We start from the raw sequence: 25,898 nt of genomic DNA, 5'->3' as shown, positions 1-25,898 counted from the left end.
AGAACAGCACAGCATAACACAACACAGCATAACACTGCACAGCACAACACAGCACTGCACAACACAGCACAGCACAACACAGCACAGCATAACACAGCACTGCACAACACTGCACAGCACAACACAGCACAGCATAACACAGCACAGCATAACACAGAACAGCACAACACAGAACAGCACAACACAGAACAGCACGACACAGCACAACAAGACACAGCACAGCACAACACAACACAACACTGCACAACACAATACACCATAACACAGCACAACACAGGACAACACAACACAGTACAGCACAACACAGCACGCACGCAGGGCGGAATAAAAGCCAAGAGACGCCAAACAAACTAAAAAATTGAGCCTTTTAATCTTAGCGGCCTTCGATTATAGATTTTTTTTTTAAAACCCCACATCAAATCAGTGATGAAATATCGGAATAATGTGCACCTGGAAGACCAAAACAAAGCGCAGACACACAGAGGTTTGAGAGACAACGTTTACACACCTGGGAAATCTCCCCACAGGTGACTGCCATCCCGTTTCATGTGCTGCTATCATTAACACTTCTTAAAAAACTAAACGCGTTATATGTACACACAGGTGAGAGTCGAGATGAGAAACATGATGGTAAACGCTGATCGCTCCAGAGGAAACAGCCCCTGGGCCTGGACACCCCCCCCCCCCCCCCCCCCCCCCCCCCCCCCCGTGACCCCGCAGGTGAGAACACGCGTAATGGACTAAGTATGATAAAAGGAACACCTCTGAGACCCGGCCTCGGCCCGGACGCTCTCCAGTGGCACCAGGAGCGCGGCCTCCCGCAGTCGCACAGCCGCGGGCCACAGAGAAACCGCACCTGACTGCACACGCCCGAACCCTAACCCTAACCCTAACCGCACCTGACTGCACACGCCCTAACCCTAACCCTAACCCTAACCGCACCGGACTGCACACGCCCGGAGCGGGGCTCTGCGACCCCAGAGACCTGACTGCACACGCCCGGAGCGGGGCTCTGGGACCCCAGAGCGGCAGGAAGCCTCCTCCGCTCACACGGCAGCTGTCAGAATGAAGACTGGATCAGCAGGAGGTGCGCTAATGCCCGGTCTGATGAGCCCGGTCTGATGAGACCGGTCTTAAGAGCAGCCCTCCTGCACACTGCAGCCCTCCTGCACACTGCAGCTCTCCTGCACACTGCAGCCCTCCTGCACACTGCAGCCCTCCTGCACACTGCAGCCCTCCTGCACACTGCAGCCCTCCTGCACACTGCAGCCCTCCTGCACACGGCAGCCTCAACGCTCCACAGCACCTCCTCACTTTCATTACAGACTCACCACTCCCCTCTGCAATTAAAGGCCACACGTGTCAAATGAACTATACAGAGTATGCACGCACACACACACACACACACACACACACACACACACAGACACACACGTACACGCACGGACACACACACACACACACACACAGACACACAGACACACACACACACAGACACACACACACACACACACAGGCGCATTGCACAGACACATCCACACACACACAGACACATGTACACGCACGAAAACACACACACACACACAGGCGCATTGCACAGACATCCACACACACACAGACACATGTACACGCACGGACACACACACACACACACACACAGGCGCATTGCACAGACACACACACACACACACAGACGCACCCATACATGCACAGACACACACACACACACACAGGCGCACTGCACAGACACATCCACACACACACAGGCGCAGACGTACATGCACAGACACACACACACATGCGCACACATGCACGCACACACAGACACACGTACACACACGTACACGCACAGACACACACAGGCGCATTGCACAGACACATCCACACACACACGCACAGGCACACATACACGTACACAAAGACAGGCACATGCACATGTACACGCACACATGTACACACAGAAAGGTACATGCCCACACGTGCGCATACACATGCGCACACACGTACAAACAGACATGTGCATGCACATGCAAACTATATATACACATTTAGAAATGAAAATAATCAGTTGTGCATAGTTTCAGTAAAAGGTGGGAGACGGAAGAGAAGCCGTGTAGATTAGATCTTTAGAGGAGAGCTGCAGACGCCTGCCAGTGCGCGAGCATTTAGGGAAACTAACTTTCTGAGCTCTGATTCATGCGCGAGCAATGAAAGCGACCACACCACTCCCTGCAAGGCTGCTAAAAACACAGGCCTTCAGTCCTCAGCAGGAAACGTAGGGAATTAATGACCAGACAAAGCGCGGAATTTTCACCCGCTATGAAGCCATTCATTTATCAGAGGTCAGTAAACAAACAGGGAGAACATGCCGGAATAATGCCTAATCACGATCATTTTGGACAGCACTTCAAAGACCGAGTTCCGCCTAAACCACAGTTTTTAATGCCAGCGTGAAAATTTTATGCTGGTAGCAAAACAGGGTACACAGATATTGAATAGTATAAGACCATAACCAATACTAACTGACCTTGACCAAAAAAAAGAGAGAGAAAAATGAAATATTTGCAAAACATTGCGGTGTTTGCTACTATGTTCCCGTAAGCAAAGAAAAAAAGAGACACGAATGCCGCGCACGATTCATGCATGACTCACGGAGACACTGAAATACAAGCGACAGACCAAGCAGAAGGGCCGATAAATGTACTGGACGCTAAACGAATCCGGCGACAGAGGAGTCTTCTCTGCGGGTGAGCCAGAATGCACGGGAGTGGAACACCGAGTTACTGATTCATTTTTTTTTTTTTTAAACCTCCGACACGATCCGAAGACACCCCCTGCGCCTCGTCAGTGAAAATCTACGCTCTTTAAATAGCTTGGAAAACAGCGTCGGGCCAACAGCTAAGGTGCCTCCAGATCCACCCACTGTCTGTTTTTAATCACTCTCCAAAAGACCACGCCACCCCACGGCCAGGAATTCAGAGAATTTCGCTTCATATACGCATAACGCACTTTTTATTTTTTTTTATTATTAACACCAGCGCTCGCGTGCAGGTTAAAGGATATCGCGCGACGTGTGCAGCAATAACACATCACACAGGACACGTTCCATAACCCTATAATGTCTCCAAGCTGTCTATCACTTTTTTTCCCTCAAGCGCGTTCACACGACTGACAGGACCGCTATTCGTATTATAAATGCAATAAATAAATATGTCGGATCAGCTGTCAACTTATCACCATGCACTGTATAATGCAACCCCACAAATGTTGGCCCACGGTGAGCATTAATGAAAGCTACAGAAGTCATGCAGACGCGTAGGGCTGGGTTTTTCTGCAGACTGGAGCTGCGGTGCATTGTTGTCAAACGTGGGTTTCGCTCAGCTAATTTGGAAACGGCGTAGGTGAATCGAGTGGGGCACGACGCTACCGAGACCGAAATAGGCATTCCTCACAAAACCGCGGCACAGAGACAGACGAACAAAACAAGAAAAAAAACAAAAACATTTACCAACTTAAAAACACTGTCCGCTGCAACATTTAACCGTGGACGTCTTAGTATAGCATATGTTTTAGAATTTACAGATAGGAATGACACAACCCGAATAAACTTTGACTGGAATTTTTAAAGGGTTTAAAGTACTAATCCAGCCAACACGGTTATGTTGCCCGTAGGATTTCAGAGTGATTACATTTGCATAGCTTCCAATATTCACACGCGTTATCCCCATCGACCTAATCGATTATTTGGCCACAGTCTGAAAAAAAGCCGCAAGGCGTCGAGGTTAGCTCAACATGGTCCTTTAAATCCTTTAATAAATACGACAGATGCGAGCTTGCAAAAGCTCGCCACCGAAGTTACATATTTGAACGCTCTTGGCCATACAAGGTCATCGAACGCACACAAGGTGCCCCTAGTGATTGAAGACGCACAAAAACGGACATATTGTTGCACTGACCCGGGCGGCAGAGCGGGCAGGACTACGACAGTTTGTTTGGCGACGCTGGGGCAGGAGCACGGTCGGAAACGCGCACGAGACCAGACAATAAAAGGGAAGCCGAAATCAGTGGTAACAGAGCACGCGAGCCCTTTGTTGACTCGCGCTGCCGGGCGATCCCCCACAATCACCATTTGTTCCACGAGCCCCTCTGGCTAAGCGCTGCTGATCCCACGCGTAAGAGAAGATCCTGCCATTTATAGCACGGACCGGCAGAGACCGTGCGGTAGCTGCCTGCTCGCGCAGCTAGCTACAATGGAAATGTTTGCATTCGTGCGCTACACTCGCAAATGCGCACAGTTGCAAATTTAATAAAGCGTCGCCGCCTGCAAAAATTAAAAACGCAATCAACGCCACCTCTACTCCCTTCCCTGCGGAATTGGCTAACCAGTGGATATATTATTGCTCGCTTGCTTGTGACTGCTGAACTCGCAATCGCAAAAATTTCGAAATCGAAGCTAATAGTTTGCTAGCTGGCAAGCGAGCGTCAAAGGCTACAGATATGGCAGTCAATAGCGCTTTATTCAAAACTTTAGTTATATATCCTCTAACTGGCTGGTGGCACTGTCGGTTCTGCAACTCGCATGAAATATTCAGCAACCACACTTTGAGCCCACAGGCCCCTTTAAACAAAGTACAGTAGCTTGCTAGTAAGCTAGTTCGGTCGGGTCCACGGACGGTATGGCTGGGAGCTCCAGCTAGCTCTTTAACAACTTACCTTGACCCAAAACAACCGGGGAAACGTTCTCTTCTACACCAAGGGCATTCTCTCAGCTTTCTAATCGGCGCGGCGCATTGATCTTTGTTTTTCCAACCAAACGAGAACGTCGTTTGTAATTTCAGAAGTTGTTTTATTATTACTGAAATGAGCAATCAGGAAAAGCCTCCTCTTTCTGACCCTCTGATCACATCTTTCCATAGCAGCACCACCTGACAACGGAAATGACGCACATTTCATGAGTGGCAGATTCGCTCAGCCAATAAATAGACGGCGTTGCCGATGACATTCACATGAAAACTATTCGAGGTTTTATGCCTTCCCAGCAATGTCGGCTTGGCAGGAAATATGAGAAATTGGGTGATATGGGATTGCTCGGGGTTGTGTCATGATTCACACCAAAAAGGAGGAGTTATTGACACGATGTACCGTGGTGCCAGCGCTCAAAAACAAATATACCTGATTACCAGCGAGCTTTGCAGGAAAGGTTTACTCACATCTTATTTAAAAACGTTTCAGTTTAAAGATGCTGTCCCGTCATAATTATAAACAAACAAACAAGCAAACAAAAAAATAAATAAATAAATACGCAATTTCCTCTCTCATGAGAAATTCAGATCTTACTCATGAAAGGCTTTAATGGCCGGGGTTACTTCTCCCTAGGGGGGGAGATCCATTCAGAACTGGGCTTCTCACTCAGCGAAATACAATACGCATTACAGCAGTCAATGACTGAATTCCTCAGAATGAATCTGTTGCAAGAAGATAAAAAAAGTGTCGTTCGTAAACATGAATCGTGTGCCGTGTTGACAGAACGACCATCAATGAGATGCGTATTTTATTTTTTATTTTTTGAAAATTGCTTAGTATTTTGGAATACAGTAAAACCACCGCAGCGTATTGGTCATCATTCTGACATGATGCTGGATTTGTCTGAGAAGCAGTTTAAATATGCGAATGTGAGCTATTCAAATTACTTAAAAAAAAAAAAAAAGTTTTTTATTTTTTTCATTTTTCAGTGAATAACCACACATTGCATTTTGCATACAATCCAGTTATGCAGCTGCAAGCTTACTGGAGCTATTCAGGTTAAGTACCTTGCTTAGGGGTGCAATGCCAGTGCCCCAACTGGGCATTTTATCCACAGCATTTGAGATACAAACCCATTTCCCTTAACCATTATGCTACGCTGCCTACCCTGCCACGCCGCATTTCAGAGCAGATTACGATCAGAAGCAGTAACAGCAGAGTTTGAACAGCTGAATTTTTTTTTTTTTTTTTTTTTTTAGAGCGGAATGACCTTCTTGCTACAGCGCCACGCAGCCGTTCTGTTGCTGGGTTCTGTTGTTTAGGCCTCCTCTCGTAAAAACAACGATCCCACCCACGGGCGGTCTGCGCGGTGGGCAGGTGCGGAATGTCGCGTCAAACGGAGAAGGAACGCAAAAGGGCAGTCGCCCGTTCGGGGTCACGCTGACCTCCCGTGACTCCACAAGCGGGCGAGCCACATGAAGCGTTGCTTCAGCTGAAAGGGTTAACGCCGTCCAGCCCACATCTGTAAAAGTGGAAATGATGAGTCACTCGCACTCAAAAACTGCCTGCAGGTGAGAAAGAAGAGAACAAAAAAAAAAAAAGAAAAAAAATCACAAAAGCATGATTACACGCTGCTCTGCTTTCGTTTGACTTGCAGCGTGACACGTCTGAGCGTGGCGTTATTTACATTTCTGTTGTTTGGCAAAGCCTCTAAAAGGACTTATGGTGATCAATTTTACACAGAACCCCATTCCCCCTGCTGGGTATTTTATTCAGGACATTCAGGTTTGAAACCTTGCTGGCTGTGCCCCAGCTGGGATTCAAACCTGCAACCCTTGCGTTGCAGGTTCATTTCCCTAGCAATTACTACTAGATTGCCGCCCAGTTTTGCAGTTTGTATCTGGTCCATTTGCAGCATCCACCAGCCATCGGGTAGACTAATACAGTTTTTTTTTTTATGGAGTGTGGACAGCTCATCCTTTTGTATTTGTTCACTTTGTTCAGACGGGGAGAAAGCAGATGGTTATAGATAGAGATGAGCTTGCAGTACAGAGTGTGCTGTGCCAGGGACTCAAACCATGGGCTGTACTGGGGGATGGGTATACAGGTGCACAGGGGGATGTGTACACAGGTCAACCTCAAAGATTCTCTAAATGAAGGATTTAAAAAAGTATAGAACCATTATGTTCTCCAAGCAGGCAAAATTCAATCCAAATGTTATTGCATGATGTACATTTTTAAGCAGACGCTCTGCTTTTGACTTTCACCTGGCATAAAATAATTCCCTGAAAACGACTGCATCCAGAGGAGGACTCCCGCGCGCTTTTTAATGGAGGACCAGATTTAAAATGGCGGAACAATGAGGCTGAAAGATTTGGGGATCCTCCACGGCCGCCCCGGTGCGGACACGCCCTGCGCTTCTGAAAGTCGGCGTAGGTGGTGCCGTCGCTGGAGACAGGGAAAGGGCAGGGTGTTTCAGGGTTAGGGTTAGGGTTAGGGCGGCGTGGGTGGTGCCGTCGCTGGAGACAGGGAAAGGGTAGGGTGTTTCAGAGAATCCGTGTCCGTGAGGCCTCTCCCCCAGCACAATCCCCCACCCCCGCGCCTCCTCACTGCTTTCGCCTGAGTGTGATGCCTCAGCACGTTCAGACTGCACGGTATGCAGCTCATAGCTGAGTGTGTGAGTGTGTGTGTGAGTGTGTGTATGTGTGTGAGTGTGTGTGTGTGTGTGTGTGAGTGTGTGTGTGTGTGTGTGTGTGCGTGTGAGTGTGTGTGTGTCTGTGTGAGTGTGTGTGTGCACATGCATGTGTGAGTGTGTGTGAGTGTGTGTGTGTGCACATGCATGTGTGAGTGTGTGTGAGTGTGTGCGTGCATGTGTGTGTGAGTGCGTGCATGTATGCGTGTGTGTGTGTGTGTGCATGTGCGTACATGTATGTGTGTGTGTGTGTGTGCACATGCATGTGTGAGTGCGTGCATGTATGCGTGTGTGTGTGTGCATGTATGCGTGTGTGTGTGTGCATGTATGTGTGTGAGTGTGTGTGTTTGTGCGTGTATCGGGGGGGGTGGTGGTGCTTGTACTGACTGACACGCACTCCATACGGACCACTGTGTCTTTTTTTGACTTAGCGGCCGGCTGCACTCAAATAACCTGGGTACTGAGCTGTGCCGTTGCCGTGGCGACCTTAATTGTAGGCCTACGCTTTTTTTTTCCTGGAGTGGGTGGGAAAGAACCAAGGGCCCAAACTTTGGGAGGGTGTGTGTAAGGGGGGGGGGGGAGGGTGTCAAAGAAGCCCCAATGCACATCATCTCTTCAAACAATTCGCACGGGACGCTGTGGAACTCAAACTTGGGAGACACTGTCCTCCTGCAATCCCACAAACACCTGTGCACGTTTCCTTGGCTACCTGTGAGGTGTTTCTCCCTTCTCGATCTGGGCCTAAACAAAACTTAATCACTACGTTTTTCTTTCAGCGATCAAAAGAAAGGACACTGGGAGTTTTATTGTAAAACATATCCCTGGCAAAGACCGAATGCTTGGACGTTATCAGGCCTACACACGCAACTTCAGCTGGCACACTCATTTCCTTCCCTTTCTCCAGGAGACTCAACAAACTTTTTAGCTAGCTGACTCTGCTCTTTAAAACTCCGAGATTTCCACAGAAATGTACACTGTTATCACACGTTCATGGTAATTCTGACTGAAAAACAACCCAGATCCACTCGAATCACTTCTCGTTTAACAAAAAAATAAAAAATAAAAAATTGTCCACCATTTCGAACTGAACCATCACTCTTACCCAGTTACAGGAGGTCTTTATTGGAAATGCTCATTAAAAAAGAAAGAGCAGAGTGGCTCCTATGGGGAGTGGGAGGGGAGAATTCTCCCACAGCTTCTGTGATGAATATTGGGTTTGGAGGTTTTTGGTTTTTCTGCTTTTGAGAAAAGTCATTAAGCTGCCCGTGGTCTCTGTGAGGTGTGGGTGGAAAAGAGAGACAGCGTGGGAGTAGGACAAGATGACAAACCACATCCTTCCATCTTACTGGCAGAGAGACAGCGAGAGAGAGAGAGAGACAGCGAGAGAGAGAGAGAGAGAGAGACAGCGAGAGAGAGAGAGAGAGACAGCGAGAGAGAGAGAGAGAGAGAGACAGCAAGAGAGAGAGAGAGAGAGAGAGAGAGAGAGCGCAAAAGAGTGATGTGTTCCTTTCAGACTGAATCCCAAAACGGTCTTGATGGACCCTTCAGATAGTATCACTACTTCTACTACTACCAATCAGAGACAGAGGATGGAGGTTTTAGTTACACCCCCCCCCCCCCCCCCCCCAAGTGATATGCAAAAGATATGCATTATGTGGAAGATCATGACCAAAAAGCCTGCTTTTTAAATTAATTTTCTGACATCATTTGTTGTATCCAAAGGGAATTACGCAAACATTACATACAATCCAATATTAATGGGTCTACAAACCGCTTTCAACGGCCCGGGATCTCAAGTATAATCCACCTGCCGCGATTTTAAAGTTATTTTTCCATTTTCAATCACTGAACTAAACACATTCCAGCTGGTTAAAATAATCATTTGACAATGGGCTGCAACTAAAATGTGACAGGCTACCACCGGTATGTAGCTGCATGTTAATATTTAGCATTCAGGGTAATGTGCTTAATATATTCGGAAGTAATTATATTAATGTTAAAGATTATTTATAATTTTATTTTTCAAAATGGGAAAGCGAATATTTGCCATCTTTAATCTGTTAACAGGTAACACGTTTTGAATGCGTTTAGGACCGCCCGCCCTTCGCAATGTTTTCACGATGATGAAAATAATCACCATCGGCTGAAACTCAGGGTAGCTGTACAAATAACCCAACCCCAAATTACTTGCATTTTACGTTAATTTATTACTTCATGCAATGCCTGCCACACGCGCAGCTTTCTAGCAAATTTAACCTGCAAGATAGTTAACATGAATTTCAAACACATGCTTATACTAAACACGTGCTGCCGTTTTCCTTCGGAGGAAACGCAAATTTGATTCCGCCAAAATCTCGACAATTACTTTGAAGTGGGATAAACTGCGAGGAGGATTACGAAATGTTTGCCTTCCTGATCCTGTGATGTTCACACGAACGCTGACGTCGCCGCCAAAGCCAGCCCTCTTAATAAAAGTACACGTCATTTTTCACTAGCGCGGCTCACGCGCTCCCCCTCGTGCCGAGCTCGGTCCAGACGTAACGCTCTGAAAACATCACATAACCCATCACATAACAGCATTGAACTGCGTTGCGTCATCAGGCTGCAGCAACAATGCTCTCTAATCCACAATTTCAAAAGGACAATAAACGCAGAAAGATGTTTCACTGATCATTTATTATGAAGCACAAGGGGGGAAAAACATAACCTGTTTCCACAAAACGTGATATTTGTCACAATCAGTTAATATTTCAACAAAAGTGCACTGATAAGAACACAAGTAAACATTCATACACAATACATTTATAAAAAAATAAACCATGAACAGTCAACTCATCTTTACCTCCCACACTTTAAGAAATGTACTCCGCTTATTTCAGTAATATTTCTTATATTAGAGGTTGAGTACAATATTGCACACCCATTTTACCATCTCTGCTAAATCTGGCCACAAACCTCAATGACACAGAAAAATTTCAAGCCATTTTGAGACCAGCTCACAGTAGCAAAACATGTGCTTCTCACATTCTTTGTGTTGGTTTGAAATCTAGACAGTAAGCAGACGTAAAAACAGTGTTATGCTCAGGTCAATCAAAGAAACACAAAGATCTTCTCTTTGGGTATTTCTGGGAGTCGGGGTGTCTGAATTCTATTAACAAGTGCACTTCCTGTTACACTTCCTGTCTTTTCAGTCACAGACCTTTAGAATATCCCTATTAGCAAAGCATGATATTCATGACACTTAAAAAAAAAAATTCATTTACAAAAACAAAAAAAACAAAACATTTGTCAGACTGGAAAACACAAATATTTTGTAAGCGAGAGAAAAGCACCTAGTGACAATTGAAAATGGGTTGCGAAACATTATGTACCAAACAGTCCTTTCTCACTTCAAAATTCAAAGCCCTAAATGACATCACAGAAATGACTTCACAGCGTGTGGCACGACGTCCAGGTACACCCGCTCATACAGGTGGGCCTAGCAGCAGGAAGGGCCACAGGGGGAGTTTAAACAACTCAGACACAGCAGCAGACAGAGCCACTGAACGGTGATCGCGTAACCAGAGGTATTGTGTAGACAGTTATTAACAGCTATGCGTGTTCACATTCAAGTCTCTGACACTCTTACGGACACAGGACACATCACAAGGAGGCGTTAAGCTTGCCTATTCCTATCAAGTTACAGAATCATTTGGGGGCACTTAGAAAAGTCCTCATTTAACCCCCCAATAACAGGGCATCTTCATTTATTCTGACTTTTTCCAGTCATTCTCTATCGCTCTCTCTCTCTGTCTTCCCCCCTCTCTCTCTCTGTCTCTCCCTCTCCCTCTCCCTCTCGCTCCCTCTCCAACGTCAGCAAACAGGAAGTCTATCATAAATGAAAGACGAGGTTCTCGGGCATGTGCGAGATCAGCAGGTCGTCTCCACGGCGACGATAAACCAATCGAACGAGCCGCTCCGTCCCCAGCACGGTTCCCTCGCTCCTGCCGTCCCCTCCCTCCAAGGCTTAGGCCCCTCCCCCAGGGGACTGTCCCCGCCCCCTCTCAGAGCCCGTCCATCATGGCCAGAAGGTCCGCCCCCTTGTCGCTCGGACCCTGCGACGGCTCCGCCTCCTCGGTGAACTCCCCCATGATCCGGGCCAGCTCCTCGTTGGCCTGCTGGTCCTGACGAGACAACAAGACCGACCAATCGGAGGCCGCCTCCTCATCTTGACCCCGTGCAGGAAGCTGGCCGACCCCAGATTACCCATAATCCGCCGGCTGTTCTTTTACACCAATTACGCGGCTCGGAAGTCACGCCCGCGTGAGGCTCGAAGGTCAGGGATTATGTCGGGCTGGGCGAACTCCTAAAAGCGGCTTTGGGACAGAGCGGTGCCAAGACCGCTCACGTTCCCGTTTGCGCTCGACCTGATGAAACCTCACCTGGTGCAAACACTGCTGAAGCCAGGTCACATTGGGCCTCATTCACAAAACCCTTCTTAAATGATTCTTACTTTTGTTCCTAAAAATAATGTTCCTAGGAAAACCCAATAGGAGATTCATGGTGCTGAACTTAGTTTTTTTTTCTTCTTTTTTTTGCCATTTTCTCCCCAATTTAGTCGTTATACCAATTCCCCGTGTGAATCACAGTCCTGGTCAATGTGCTATCTTCTGTTGGTCTGGGGAGGGTGTAGACTACCACATTCCTCCTCCGATACATGTGGAGTCACCAGCCACTTCTTTTCACCTGACAGCAAGGAGTTTCACTGGGAGAGTGTAATGCGTGCGGAGGTTCAAGCTATCTCCCCCAGATCCCCCCCCTGCTGAACAGGCGCCCCGACCAACCAGTAGGAGTCGCTAATGCAACAATCAGGACTCATACCCTCACCAGCTTCCCACCCGCGAACACTGCCAATTGCGTTCGTAGGCACATCTGACCAAGCGGGAAGTACCTGAACTTTGTTTTTGTGCGATGACGAATGCTGTTTGTAAATTTTATGCGCAATCCAGTTCATGTGATTAGCATAAGGAAACAGCCATGAACAAATACAGATAAGAAAAAAACAATTAATGCTGAAATGTTTGTGGCATCGTTCTTACACACAGTTTACGATCAACACAGTTTATGATGTTTTATGAATGAGGCGCATGGAGAGAAATTGACTGTATGTGGAGTTTTTGAATTATTTAAAAAAAAAAATTCAATTCTCTTTTTGCACGCCATTAAGGTTGACTTTCGCAGGAGCGTAGCTCGTGCCACCGTTGCTGGTGTGTCAGACACGTTTCCCCCTTCGCTGTGAACCACACTGAGATCACGAAGGCGCTATATAAATAGAACCCGTTATTCTGCATTGAGAGGGGTGTAAATGGCTCCACCGTGTCTGCCTGTGTGATTGCACTTCACCCAGCCACTCTCACATTAATGCTGCGAAACTCACTTAGTGACTGAGCAGTTAAACGGTTGAGGTTTTAAACGCACGACATCTGCAGCTGGGGAGCCTAGAGCCTAGTCTGCCAGGGCGTATTCACCACCCTGCTGCAAGATGAACTGCAAGCGAGTTCTGTTAGCAGAGCGAGGGGACGTAACTGGAAATTAGCAAAAGGTAAATCCCGTACAGACATTATTAGGAAGAGTTTTTTTCACGCAGAGAGTAGTCAACGTGTGGAACAGCCTGCCAGTTCATGTAGCGGAGGCAGAAACTCAGGGGTTTTCAAGACCAGGCTTGATTCGGTGTTTGACAGGTCTAGTCCGTAGGTAATCAGGGCACCAGGTACAATTCACTCAGGAAAATTGCGAGCATTGTTTGGCTGAATGGACTGTTCTTTTTATAATGTTATGTTATGTTATGTTACGATCGCTGAGATTATGCGTTATTAAAATTGGGGCGAAGCTTACCTTTGTGGCCTGGATATTTATGACTTCGTATGACAGTTCCTCTGGTCTGGAGATCAAAGCTTCCCTTGGGAGGGAAATGAATACAAAGCTTTCATAACACAGAACATATTTCCTCCACATACTGAAATATTATGAATAATAATATTACGATAATTATATTAAAAACATGAATAAGAGATCGGACCGACACGTTTGGAGAATGAAGACATCGGTTAGCGAGGTGACGAAGGACAGGGGTACTCACTCCTCTTCCTCGTCGGTAGAGAACAGGTTGACGCGGAACCCAGAGTCCGCGGCGGTGGGTTTCTGAACATCCAGACCCCCCATGAGCCGGGCCAGCAGGTTCAGCTCCTCCTTCGCCAGGGGGTTAGGAGCCGCGTTCACCTGCGCCGAACGCAACACTCAGCGTGTGTGAGGATTTCTACGCTCAGCATGTGTGAGGATTTCTACGCTCAGCGTGTGTGAGGGTTTCTACACTCAGCGTGTGTGAGGGGTTTCTACACTCATTGTGTGAGGGTTTCTACACTCAGTGTGTGTGAGGGTTTCTACACTCAGTGTGTGTGAGGGTTTCTACACTCAGTGTGTGTGAGGGTTTCTACATTTAGCGTGTGTGAGGGTTTCTACATTTAGCGTGTGTGAGGATTTCTACGCTCAGTGTGAGGGTTTCTACGTTCAGCGTGTGAGGGTTTCTACACTCAGTGTGTGAGGGTTTCTACGCTCAGCGTGTGTGTGGATTTCTACACTCAGTGTGTGAGGGTTTCTACGCTCAGTGTGAGGGTTTCTACGTTCAGCGTGTGAGGGTTTCTACACTCAGTGTGTGAGGGTTTCTACGCTCAGCGTGTGTGTGGATTTCTACACTCAGTGTGTGAGGGTTTCTACGCTCATCGCTGCAGCATTTCTGTTCTGCAGACTACAATTGCCCTAACTGACAGAACAACGAGACATGGATCACTTGCTGACTGAAATGCTACCTTAACAGCAGTCGATCGTACGTTCACTGCAAAAAAAATATGCTGTATTTCCAACAGTATCCTAAAGAAAGCTTGGCAAACGCTCTCGTTAACACGCACAGTGAGATTAGCCAGGCTGCTAGCACAGTCAGCAGGCCGGGATATGGGTTTCTCTACCTGAAACGGCTGCGTTACAGTGGGCCTCACCTTGGTGTGCTGGGCGGAGTTCTTTGCCGTCCCAGACATGTGCGTCTCCACGGGGCGACTCACGCTGTACCTGTACAGACATCACACACGGGCAGAACAGAGTGGGCCGATTACGCTCCTCAGTCATTGGTTTAGCCGGGCGCAGGGGGGTGTGGTTAAATATTTGACTGCAGAGCTTACATGTGGCTGTGTTTGAACGTTTAGAGACAGACGGCAGAGGTGGGGCTCACATGTCTAAATGTTCAGAGGCAGACAGGCCATAATGTTAACGTGTTTAAATGTTCAGGACCTAAAGGCAGGCCTTACATGTTAATGTGTTTAAATGTTCAGGACCTAAAGGCAGGCCTTACATGTTAATGTGTTTGAATGTTCAGGACCTAAAGGCAGGCCTTACATGTTAATGTGTTTGAATGTTCAGGACCTAAAGGCAGGCCTCACATGTTAAGGTGTTTAAATGTTCAGGACCTAAAGGCAGGCCTTACATGTTAAGGTGTTTAAATGTTCAGGACCTAAAGGCAGGCCTTACATGTTAAGGTGTTTAAATGTTCAGGAGCAGGCAGGCCTTACATGTTAAGGTGTTTAAATGTTCAGGACCTAAAGGCAGGCCTTACATGTTAAGGTGTTTAAATGTTCAGGACCTAAAGGCAGGCCTTACATGTTAAGGTGTTTAAATGTTCAGGACCTAAAGGCAGGCCTTACATGTTAATGTGTTTGAATGTTCAGGAGCAGGCAGGCCTTAAATGTTAATGTGTTTGAATGTTCAGGACCTAAAGGCAGGCCTTAAATGTTAAGGTGTTTAAATGTTCAGGACCTAAAGGCAGGCCTTACATGTTAAGGTGTTTGAATGTTCAGGACCTAAAGGCAGGCCTTACATGTTAAGGTGTTTAAATGTTCAGGAGCAGGCAGGCCTTACATGTTAAGGTGTTTGAATGTTCAGGACCTAAAGGCAGGCCTTACATGTTAAGGTGTTTGAATGTTCAGGACCTAAAGGCAGGCCTCACATGTTGGTGCCCAGTTTAATGACTCTCTCCCCGAACAGCTCGAAGGACCCCTCCCGCAGGGCGCTGGAGTAGCTCCCGCCGTTGGGGAACTGCAGCCTCTTCACCTCCTCTCCGGCGCAGCTGAAGATTCTGAGAGGGGCGGAGCCAGAGACATCGTCATGGTTTCGCTCGCTAGTTTAGGCCACACCCTTTGACACCGGGCACCACTGCTGAGCATCGGTCAAGGGTGCTGATCTCTAGTAGAGTTGAAAGAGGTTTGTTTTTTATTTGTGTTACTATTTTTTGTTTAACCGCTTGGTGTGTGAGAGCTGGGTACTCCTATGTGAGACGGATGCTTTTTCGGCAGTTACACCCAACCTTTCCGCCCGTTGCTAAGAGAGGAGGGGCTTCTAAATTTAGGCCCGGGCCACACGTATGTCACCCCCTCCTCTGTAAACACGACCCGTGCAGCACGACTCTGAGATGAGACAACGAATGTGAAACTGAAACGGGGCTAGCGCAGAGCACACGCGTGTACTGTGCCTGTGAACACGCCTAGCCTAGCCGCTGGACACACGCATGTACTGTGCCTGTGAACACGCCTAGCCGCTGGACACACGCGTGTACTGTGCCTGTGAACACGCCTAGCCGCTGGACACACGCGTGCACTGTGCCTGTGAACACGCGTGTACTGTGCCTGTGAACACGCTTAGCCGCTGGACACACGCGTGTACTGTGCCTGTGAACACGCTTAGCCACTGGACACACGCGTGTACTGTACCTGTGAACACGCCTACCCGCTGGACACACGCGTGTACTGTACCTGTGAACACGCCTACCCGCTGGACACACGCGTGTACTGTGCCTTTGAACACGCGTGTACTGTGCCTGTGAACACGCCTAGCCGCTGGACACACGCGTGTACTGTGCCTGTGAACACGCCTAGCCGCTGGACACGCGCGTGTACTATGCCAGTGAACACGCCTAGCCGCTGGACCCACGACTGGGGGGGGAGGGGCTGTCTGCTCGTCTGTCCACCGCGGTTCCCATGGCGACCGACCCTACCTGATGGAGCCCGGGACCTGCGTTCCGTGCGGCACGGGGCCCGAAGTCGGGAGGACGAAACGGCCGTTGGAATTCTGCACCTTATCTTTCAGGAAAATGGACACCTGAATAAATAAATACATAAATACACAAATAAATAAATAAACAATTCCCCAATTGATTTTCCATCATGCAGACTGGATGCTTTTTGGCTTGAACGATTATTGCGCACACAGAAAATCAACAGTGGTGTATAAATATGACATATATATTTACTAATACATATACAGTATATACATACACATAATACACTCACAAATACTTCTAATTCAGATGCATGCATACAGCGCAAATATAAAGAAAAACACAGGCACACACACGCACACACATATACACACACACACACACAGACACACTCACACACACACACTCACCCTGATATGCATGTCCTGAAAGAAGACCAGCAGTGTTTGTCTGATCAGCTGGAACTCTCCACCGGACAGCGGTGTGTACATCTGCCAAAGAGGAGGAAGCTTACAATACTGATAAAGATAAACACAGGCACACAAACACGCGTCCCACAACAAACACACACATATGTACACACGTATACAAACACACACACACGTACACTCATACACACACACACATATGTACACACGTATACAATCACACACACACACGTAACACTCATACACACACACACACGTACACACGTATACAAACACACACACACACGTACACTCATACACACACACACATATGTACACACGTATACAAACACGCACACACACACTTCCAATCGGCTGCCTACTAAACAGTGGTTAAAATATATATGGCAAATTAACTAATAAACAGAACAGGCCTACTATTATTGTGTTTGTTTGGTTTGGTCCTTTGTGTAGAGGGTCCTTAAGTATTTTTGGGTGGGGGCGATGAATTTACAGTGGCTCCCCTAGTGACTGAGTTGAAGAGCAGACTGGCACTCCCTTCCTACCTCGATGAGCTGTTCTCGGGGTGCCCTACCTCGATGAGTTTGGGATAGTTCTCAGGGGGCCCTAGCTCGATTAGTTTGGGGTACATCTCGAGGTGCCCTACCTCGATGAGCTGGCGGTACGTCTCTGGGTGCCCTACCTCGATGAGCTGACAGTACATCTCGGGGTGCCCTACCTCGATGAGTTTGGGGTACAAATCGGGGGGCCCTACCTCGATGAGCTGGCAGTACATCTCGGGGTGCCCTACCTCGATGAGTTTGGGGTACAAATCGGGGGGCCCTACCTCGATGAGCTGGCGGTACGTCTCGTCCACCTGGTTGAGAATGCTGGGCGCGTCCCTCACAAAGTCCTTGATGGCATCCATGTGGTTGAAGGACACCAGCAGGAGGTCCTTGGGCCGGGGGCACAGCAGGACTTGGTATTTGAAAGCCATGGTCATCAGATCATAAAGCTGCACACAGGCCAAGAATCATTACTCTGTACAGCCCAACAGTCAGCACTCAGTACAGCCCAACAGTCAGCACTCAGTACAGCCCAACAGTCATAAACTCAGTACAGCCCAACATGCCCAACAGTCATCACTCAGTACAGCCCAACAGTCATCACTCAGTACAGCCCAACAGTCATCACTCAGTACAGCCCAACAGTCATCACTCAGTACAGCCCAACAGTCATAAACTCAGTACAGCCCAACATGCCCAACAGTCATCACTCAGTACAGCCCAACAGTCATCACTCAGTACAGCCCAACAGTCATCACTCAGTACAGCCCAACAGTCATAAACTCAGTACAGCCCAACAGTCATCACTCAGTACAGCCCAACAGACGGCGACGCCAGACCACAAGCGCTTAACCACCATGCCGTTATCTGGAGCGAATGACAGGGTCTAGCCAATCAAAACCGCCCCTCCCCCCAGGACAGGCTGCGGCCCAACAGGCTCCGCCTGCACAGTTTCCAGAGTGGTTATCATGTGAAACCGCTGTCCCAAATACGGGGGGGGGGGGGGGGCTCGGGTGGGGGCAGGGGGCCAGGGGTGCAGAGTCTCAGATCCCTTTCTCTGAAAGCTTGAAAATCTCATTTCAGGAAGAGGTCTCAAAATGTCAATGATAGCAAAAAACATCCATGCATACTCAATAACTCGCAAAAAGTAACATCAATTTCCTTTTCCCCACTATTATATGCTTAAAATCTCATTGCGTATGGCATTACACTTCATGATAAATTTATCCCAAGTTCAGAATGACCAGTTCAGAAAAAAATGTCACCATCCAATCAGCGCTATCAATGAAGACTAGACTAGTCTAGTCAAAGCGTTCGTCGTGGTGCTGTCTCTTGTCATAAGAACGACGACGAGAGAGAGTTTTTCTACGACATGTCACTGCGGTAAATGGACGGGTATCAATTCAGCTAACTAGCTAAACTAGTATTAACCTATAATCTCATCTGTGGGCTTGGAGTATGTCAAAAGGAAAACAAGCAACGCTAGCTAGCTCATTTTGGATCTGTTAAAAAGGAGAAGAGCTGCTTGTTTGTTAACACATTTTCTGGAGGAGGACGGTAACAAACAAGCAGCTAAGGCTAGCAGGCCTGCACTCAGCACAGAAGAAACCGACCCCCAAAAAGGAGACTGGTCAGACCACGGGTGGAAAAATACACTAAAGAGAGCGGGGTGGTGGTGGGGGGAGGAGGTGGCGGGAGCGGTGGGGGTGTGGGCGGGGGCAAGGACGAAACCGCTGACTGGGCTGGTGTTAAGCGACGTGTCAGTGAGCTGGAGCCTGACTCAAAAACAGACGAAAGAACGGAAGGCACTGTTTGACCTTGACTTTGACCTTGGCCTGGTTTGATGTCAAGAGGGGGAAGCTAGGACGTTCGGCCTGCTACTTGTTGAGGAGATACCAGGGACACACTTGAGGGGGGGGGAGGGGGGTGGACAAATGGCGGGGTTAAGTACCACAGAGGCCAGAGGGCCAGGAAAGAACATCTACAAGCCCAAAGCCAGTCTGGCCCGTGGACGGGCAGTGGAGAGAGCACAGACCAGGCAAAAAGAGACCCTGCCAGAGCAAGCGATGGGCATGCAAGCCAGTCCAATTAAAAGAAGTTGCATCGTTCAGAACGGCATGCAGCGTCGCCAAAGAGAGGCTGTCATTCTGGTTTTCTTCAGAATTTAACTGCTATGAATAATGAACCTGTGTGAACCGAAGAGCTTGCCTTCAGAGACGTGACTCTGCAGAGCGCTAGTTTTGACATTCACCACATTTTTTCCCCCCATGTCAGATAGCTGTGACTGATTACTAAGAGCCATGCAGACGTGGTCAGGCTGTTGGTGTCTGGGCCTAGCGGCTAGGAGTATAGAAAGGGGAAGAAGAAGCAACACGTGGGACGTGGCTCAAATACAGTTAATTTCATTTTGATTGTGAGGACTGTGGGGCTTCGAAGACGGAGCTTGTGTTTGAGAGATGAGAGACAGACTGGCTTCTTTTGAACTCTTTGACTGTGATAATACTAATTCTGTTGAAACAGAAGAGCAAGAGATATTTCCGGTGACGCTGTTTAAGTCTGATGCTGTGTCTACAGTATTGCAAGTTGCATACCAGTAGTTATGATGGCTGTGTCATACATATTCATATATATTCATATTCACTGACATTAAGCCAGCAGCAGCTTAAGTACCTTTGTGTGTGTGTACCTGTTTGCGGACAACCGTTTTGTTTTGTTTTGTTTTGTTTTTGAGCAGGGGGGTTGCTGGTTAAACGGGACCCCTACGATTGGCGTGGCTTATTTCGTGCACGTGTCAAAGTTGGAAGCACTCTTGCTCCGTACCTTGTCCATGCTGGCCTGGTTGAGTCTCATGATGGATGCATGCGCAAGACGGTCGAACACGGTCCTCAGGGCCTTCTTGGAATACAGCTCCTGCGGCTTGAACAACTCCTCCAGAAACTTCTTATTGAACATTGTGGTGATGATGTCATTCATCACTGCAGGGAAAACAAGCGTGCAACGACCACGGCAACCTATATCAGCTTTTGTCTGTCAGAAACACAACTAGACAGAGCACCGTGTTAGATATAATTGAGGCACACTAGCTAACGCAGCATTCACGTTATAGGAAACTAATCGGCACGTTTAAGAGTTTATAAGTTTATGCAGCCGAACTCCTGTGGAAACCGTCAACATACGGAGTCCATTTGCAGTGTGTAGATGTGCTCCGGCAGAAGCAGTGTGCAGGCATTTGCATGAGTATCTGCACAGACGTGTCATAAAATAGTTAAAATACTGGAATTAACTCCAATGTGAAGAAACGCAAAGACATTTAGTCATCGCATTATTACATAAAGTGGAAGTGGTTGCCTCACATTTATGCATCCAGCTACATTTAAAAATATGAATGTTTCAATTTGCCATTTAAGACCGACAACAAAACAGGCGACCATGATTAACAGCGTCTGGTTAGCAAACTACCTTTCTAGTTAGCTAGCTGGCTAAGGCGCTGTGAGTGGTGATTAAATTGGGGAGCAGCTATCTTGCGTCCCATTAGCAGCAGTATGAATGAGATGGCTAACTAGCCCTAGCTAACTAGAGAGCTTGCAGACCGTGTAGTTGTGATTTTTAATTTTTTTAAATGTACCTTCTTAATGTAACTAGCCAGCATAGCAAACTATGAATGGTTATTTGCGGTCAGCAGCCAACAGATTAACGTTAAATTACCTTTCTTCGCTTTATCGGTCGGGATATTCTGCGCTCGTAGTCGCTGATCCAGGATATAGAGCATTTCTCCACCGAGATTGATAAAAAGCAAGGGAAGCGTCCGCGACGACATATTTGCAGCTTTGTTTGAGATCTAGGCAACCTTCCTATCCTTCCGTTGACTTCACTTTTGAACAACCGTACTGCTATGGATGGTTAGCTAGCCAGCCAATGTCGCTATTTCGGTACCCTGTCTTTTCAAAGCTTATTGTGGAGGATGAAAGCGATGCACTGCCCTGCTTGGTTGCCAGGTCACCACGAGAACGAGCCAATCAAAGGGCGTCTTACTGGAGCATCGGTTTAGGTAATCTTGTTTTAGAAATTATGCAGGTAGGGCATCTTCTTGCCTTATAGCATTTTGATCAGGGAGGCGGAAAAAGAGAAACAGCAACACCCCAGCTGCCATGCAGAAGGATTTATTCAGTTGATGATCATTCACGCAAGTTCCATACATCGAATGGAAAATAATCAGTGGCGTTTTTAGCATGGCATTTCTGGTGGGGAAGTTTTGTATGACGTCACCATCATATACAATAAAGGTAGCCAATTAGTCTACGATAGGCCTCTATTATATGGGCTGCGCTGTAAGCGCCAGGGAGCAGAGAGATTTACAAACTGATTAATAAAATAAAGACTCGTTCAAACTTGAACTTAAGAAACTTCAAAAATTAAAATAAAATCACACTCGACTTGAAATTGAACACTTTAGCTACCTAGAGTGAGAGCACCTATTATGGACCACCCGAGGGGCGGGGGGGGCGGACGTGTATCAACCTGGTATCAACCACCCTAACCGCTAGTGTATTTACTTCGTATTTATTAGAGAGAACTGGAAATCGTTAACTATTAAAATGTAGGTCCTGTAAAAATACAGATAATAAACTGACTAAATGTAAAAAAACCAACTGCATACACATTTAGTTATATTAATACAGCCTTATTTACAACATCAACTTTAAGATAAGCAACACGCTCGGAATTATCTCATTGCGACCCATTAAATGCAATGGCGCAGAGGTTGCTTCATAATTTCAAACTGCTTTCCTAACGGCTATTTTGCGTCCTGCGACTTGGGTTACAACAGTGAATATGCACGGATTCCTAGACGTGCTGATAGCTACCACCCTTTCTCATATTAACCTCAAATACGCAAGATAGGACACTTATACAGTATTAGCAAATTTATAATCGCGAAAGTAATTTAAAAATAACCACTGAAGTATAACAAGGACATTTTTTCCTACATAACTAGGTACAGGTTGTTACCGATATTTCGCCTATTTAATATATAGTTCAAATCTATTTACGTTTTCTTGACTGTCGAAGATAATAGGTGCTCTCACTCTAGCATTAGCGATAGACGTACATCAACCGATTAACGGTTACGTTTATCATTTTTTCGCCACCTCAGGTGGCTCACCTGTTGCTAGGCAGAATTCGTAGGGACAGAAAGATTTCTGCCCTTCCGCCCAACATAATTTGCGGGAGGTGTTCCCTGCTTACGCAGATCACGCTCACGTTGTTCCCCTAGCAACGATGGGGCAGAGCGCTCCGCTGCCCCAGAGCAGAGAGGTAGGACAGGGAGCGCAGTCCTCAGCGCGAGCACACACATAGCCTACGCAGAAAGTAAATTACTCCAAAAACAGCACTATAAGGATTGCGAGTCAAGTTTATTATATTTATACACGCCAATTTCACCACTGAATCACTATTTTGTATTAAATATAAAATACATTATGCCACAACGTTCGGATGTTACGAGAATCGTGCACCACATCTTTGGCGGGGCACTGCCCCACATGCCCCTAATGTAAAAACGCCCCTAAAAATAATAATTCAGAACCATTACAGTATTATCAAACAGGTTCCTTTTTCAGCAATATTTTTGACAGTGATTAATAATTTACACAAGTCAGTGAAATTTATTGAGTAGCCCGCGTTCCCTATGAAATGTCCAATTTCTTGGCAAGGCAACAGAACAAGATCATTCAAGCGTATCTGAAAAGCAAACACATTTGCATGTTCATGAAAATCAGGGATGGCGCAGCATTTAAACATCTCCGTTCCGGATGCGTATTTCCCGAGCCATCCGGCAGGTCTCAAAGAATCCGCAGAAGCAGGTCATCAATGCGTCATTGCATATTGTGCCCTGAAAAGAATACAAGTTTCATTTTTAAAAATCACCCATGTATACTGAGTCAGATAACAAACGCTCAGCCATACCACTTAAAACGGCGGCTGAGGCCAACCACATAAAAATTCTGTCAATACAGGAAGTGGGTGTTAAAAGGGGATATTTTTTATTCACGAACAGAATAATTTCAGTTAATTTCTTGAATTTACATAAATTAAATCAGTCAATTCCAAAACCTGATGTTCTGACCAACAACCAAGGCCCCCATAACCATTGCTTAAAAAGTACACTTGTGCAATTGGCTTGGCATAATTTTGATTTGGCAAGACTATATGTCCCCTTTACAGTTTCATAACAACAGACAGTGTTGCAAGTGGGGGAAAAAGGAACTGGTCAGAGAAATAGTCTGATTTTATTCACACCTCTTCATCGCTCCTTCCAAGTTCCCTCAGGAATCAATCCACCACATGGCTCTATGGCGATTGTGTCAGTTTAATTACTGAAAGGATGTTCACCTTAATCACAGAGAGTCTGCTGCATTAAGGACTTTAGGAATATTTGATGATAATAACCAATCATTAAGCATATCTAGGTGTCATTTGCCAGCTGCCTAAGGCCTAGACTCTAATCTGGACCTGGATGACAGTAGCTCTACCGACTGTCATTCTTCCCCATCTAATCTGGGATTGATTTAGATGCCTGGGATCGCTGGGCGATCAGTGGCATTAATCAAAATATCGATTACCAATCAAGTAGAAAGGAAAACCCGCAGTACTGTTGGCCTTCAAAAGTCAGATTTATTTGAGCATCCCTGGCTGAGAAAATATCCAACTGAATAAAATGTGCGTATGTGCATTTTCTTACGGTCTCCATGGTAATTTTGTCTAAAGGGCAGATGAGATCAGAGCAGACGCACCTGAATGCCATATGTCAGACGCATGTGCGTTCTCATGGCAGTAAGCCCACCCGGGATGCAGGCCAGGCAGGCGTTCTCTCCGTACTTGTTGGCTGCGTAGCATCCCAGCGCTATTGGACAGAAGCAGCCCAGTGCACCTGTATTGGCCGAAGCAAACAGCAATCACTTCCTGTTTAACTTTCAGGCAGTAAACCCTCAGACAGTTTCTGAGCCTCATGACACACTAACTGAACAAACATTTTTTTTGTGGCCTGACCTTTATTAAAATGTAGCCTAATATGTAAATATATTTTATACAAATGCAGTTAATTCAACAACCACACTGTTTAATTTAGCTGGTGTGTGTCACAATGGGAAGTGTCTTATATGCATAAGTTGCAGTAAATTAAATTAGCATTAGAAGTAAATTAACATTTTGGTCCCATAATTATGATGTGTGGCTTCGCTTTAAAACCAGCAAAGTGCAGCTTTGCCGATGTTTTCCTTCAACACTAGCAAGTGAGCACGGCCGTAAAGGTGGAACACATTACGATACTTCCACAGTACGGCTGGAAAATAGTATGGAGGATATTTTTTGCATTCTGCACGTTGCATACTAAAGAGTATGCTAGTACACAGGATCCAGCAGTGCTCTGAATCGGACATAGCCCAGATGGACAGGCCAAACACGTCGCGCACTCACAGACTAAGCAATCGCCGCCGCAGGAGCAGAGGCCGGAGCTCCATTCCCCGGTCTGCACGTTAGTCCCATAAGTCCCCGCCCCAGGCTGGTGGCTGATCACTGGGTTTGACATGTCACTCAAACTGCGCTGGCTGTCACTCAAACCACCTGTGGATTGCGCACAACAGACCAGTCACTTCCTGTGCCCCACATTGTGGAAAAACAGCAGAAAACTGGGTCGTTTTGTTGCGGTTTTTTCACTAACGCCACACACAGTTTGTCAGAATGTAGTCTGTAGGTTGACATGTCATCTCCACTCCGAGCAAGTTGATAATGACTAGGCAGTGTTTGCCTGTTTCACAGGGTTTGGTTATTATGGCAACAACAACAAAAAAAGAATTACTCTGCTCCTGAAAAAATGGATGTGAGAAAATGAAGAAGAAAGCAGATGAGGGAAGAACTTGCGCCTCCAAGGTTGCAGGTTCAATTCCCAGCTGTTGTGCCCTTGAGCAAGCCACTTAGCCTGAATGCTTCAGTCAATATCCAACTGTATAAATGCACTGTGTGTAAAGAATTTGATCTGGGGTAGCTGCTCTGGATAAGAGTGTCTGGTAAATGTCTTAAATATAATATTAGACATAATTCACTGTATATAACTGAAATGATGGTAACTACACAATATTTCACACAGTTTTTTTTCATACTACTAATGTCACAGCTTAATTTTTTTTCACCACATATGCAATTAGCTCAGATACTAATTTCAGAGCAAGGCTATTCACTGATGTTCATACTGAAGGCCGTTTGTTCTAGCAGCTGTTGAACTGTCACATTGCTAAAGTCTGTGCACGTGCGACAGAATTCACGCTCAAACATTAAACACAGCCGCTTCGCTTAGGAAATGCAGTCTGTCGGCTCAGAGGGGCTGCAACACAACCAGACTATAAATGCTTTAT

General features: G+C 46.7%; 2 protein-coding genes across 5 annotated transcripts in view; both read right to left on the bottom strand.

The window, feature by feature from the left end:
• Positions 1-4,929, bottom strand: part of stk40 (serine/threonine kinase 40) — a 31,055-nt gene extending 26,126 nt beyond the window's left edge. The window contains exon 1 of one of the 2 annotated variants that reach the window (XM_035430622.1): positions 4,714-4,929. Coding sequence is in view for 1 of the 2 variants with exons in the window: in XM_035430619.1 (XP_035286510.1) it covers positions 509-538 (30 nt within the window). In the remaining variant the exon portion in view is untranslated. Of the gene's footprint in view, positions 1-508; positions 651-4,713 lie in introns of those variants that run through there. The other variant, XM_035430619.1, reaches the window with a different exon arrangement.
• Positions 4,930-10,092: 5,163 nt separating this feature from the next.
• On the bottom strand, positions 10,093-23,208 carry oscp1b (organic solute carrier partner 1b). 3 transcript variants are annotated; one of them, XM_035434372.1, is made up of 11 exons: positions 21,193-23,208; positions 20,308-20,462; positions 17,697-17,936; positions 17,589-17,624; positions 16,925-17,005; positions 16,512-16,615; positions 15,468-15,596; positions 14,467-14,536; positions 13,554-13,693; positions 13,310-13,373; positions 10,093-11,598 (listed from the first exon to the last, which is right to left on the bottom strand). In XM_035434372.1, the coding sequence occupies exons 1-11, from the start codon at positions 21,302-21,304 to the stop codon at positions 11,479-11,481; spliced, it is 1,251 nt and encodes a 416-aa protein (XP_035290263.1). In that variant the 5' UTR covers positions 21,305-23,208; the 3' UTR covers positions 10,093-11,478. The 3 variants fall into 3 exon arrangements, with proteins under 3 accessions (XP_035290263.1, XP_035290273.1, XP_035290280.1); XM_035434382.1 differs by lacking the exon at positions 17,589-17,624 and having other exon boundaries at positions 17,769-17,936; XM_035434389.1 differs by lacking the exons at positions 16,925-17,005; positions 17,589-17,624 and having other exon boundaries at positions 17,769-17,936.
• Between the last annotated feature and the right edge of the window lie 2,690 nt (positions 23,209-25,898).

Source organism: Anguilla anguilla, chromosome 1 (assembly GCF_013347855.1).
Source record: "Anguilla anguilla isolate fAngAng1 chromosome 1, fAngAng1.pri, whole genome shotgun sequence".
Lineage (NCBI taxonomy): Eukaryota > Metazoa > Chordata > Actinopteri > Anguilliformes > Anguillidae > Anguilla > Anguilla anguilla.
Note: the sequence above shows the minus strand (reverse complement) of the source record. Positions and strands in the feature narration are given on the sequence as shown.

Excerpts from the sequence above, each read along its gene's own strand:
- oscp1b (XM_035434372.1), bottom strand. The coding sequence starts at position 21,304 with ATGTCGTCGCGGACGCTTCCCTTGCTTTTTATCAATCTCGGTGGAGAA. Across the intron at positions 16,616-16,924 it reads TTCAGGACATGCATATCAGG|GTGTCCATTTTCCTGAAAGA; the intron begins GTGAGTGTGTGT and ends TTATTTATTCAG. Across the intron at positions 14,537-15,467 it reads ATTAAACTGGGCACCAACAT|GTACAGCGTGAGTCGCCCCG; the intron begins GTGAGGCCTGCC and ends ATGTCTGTACAG.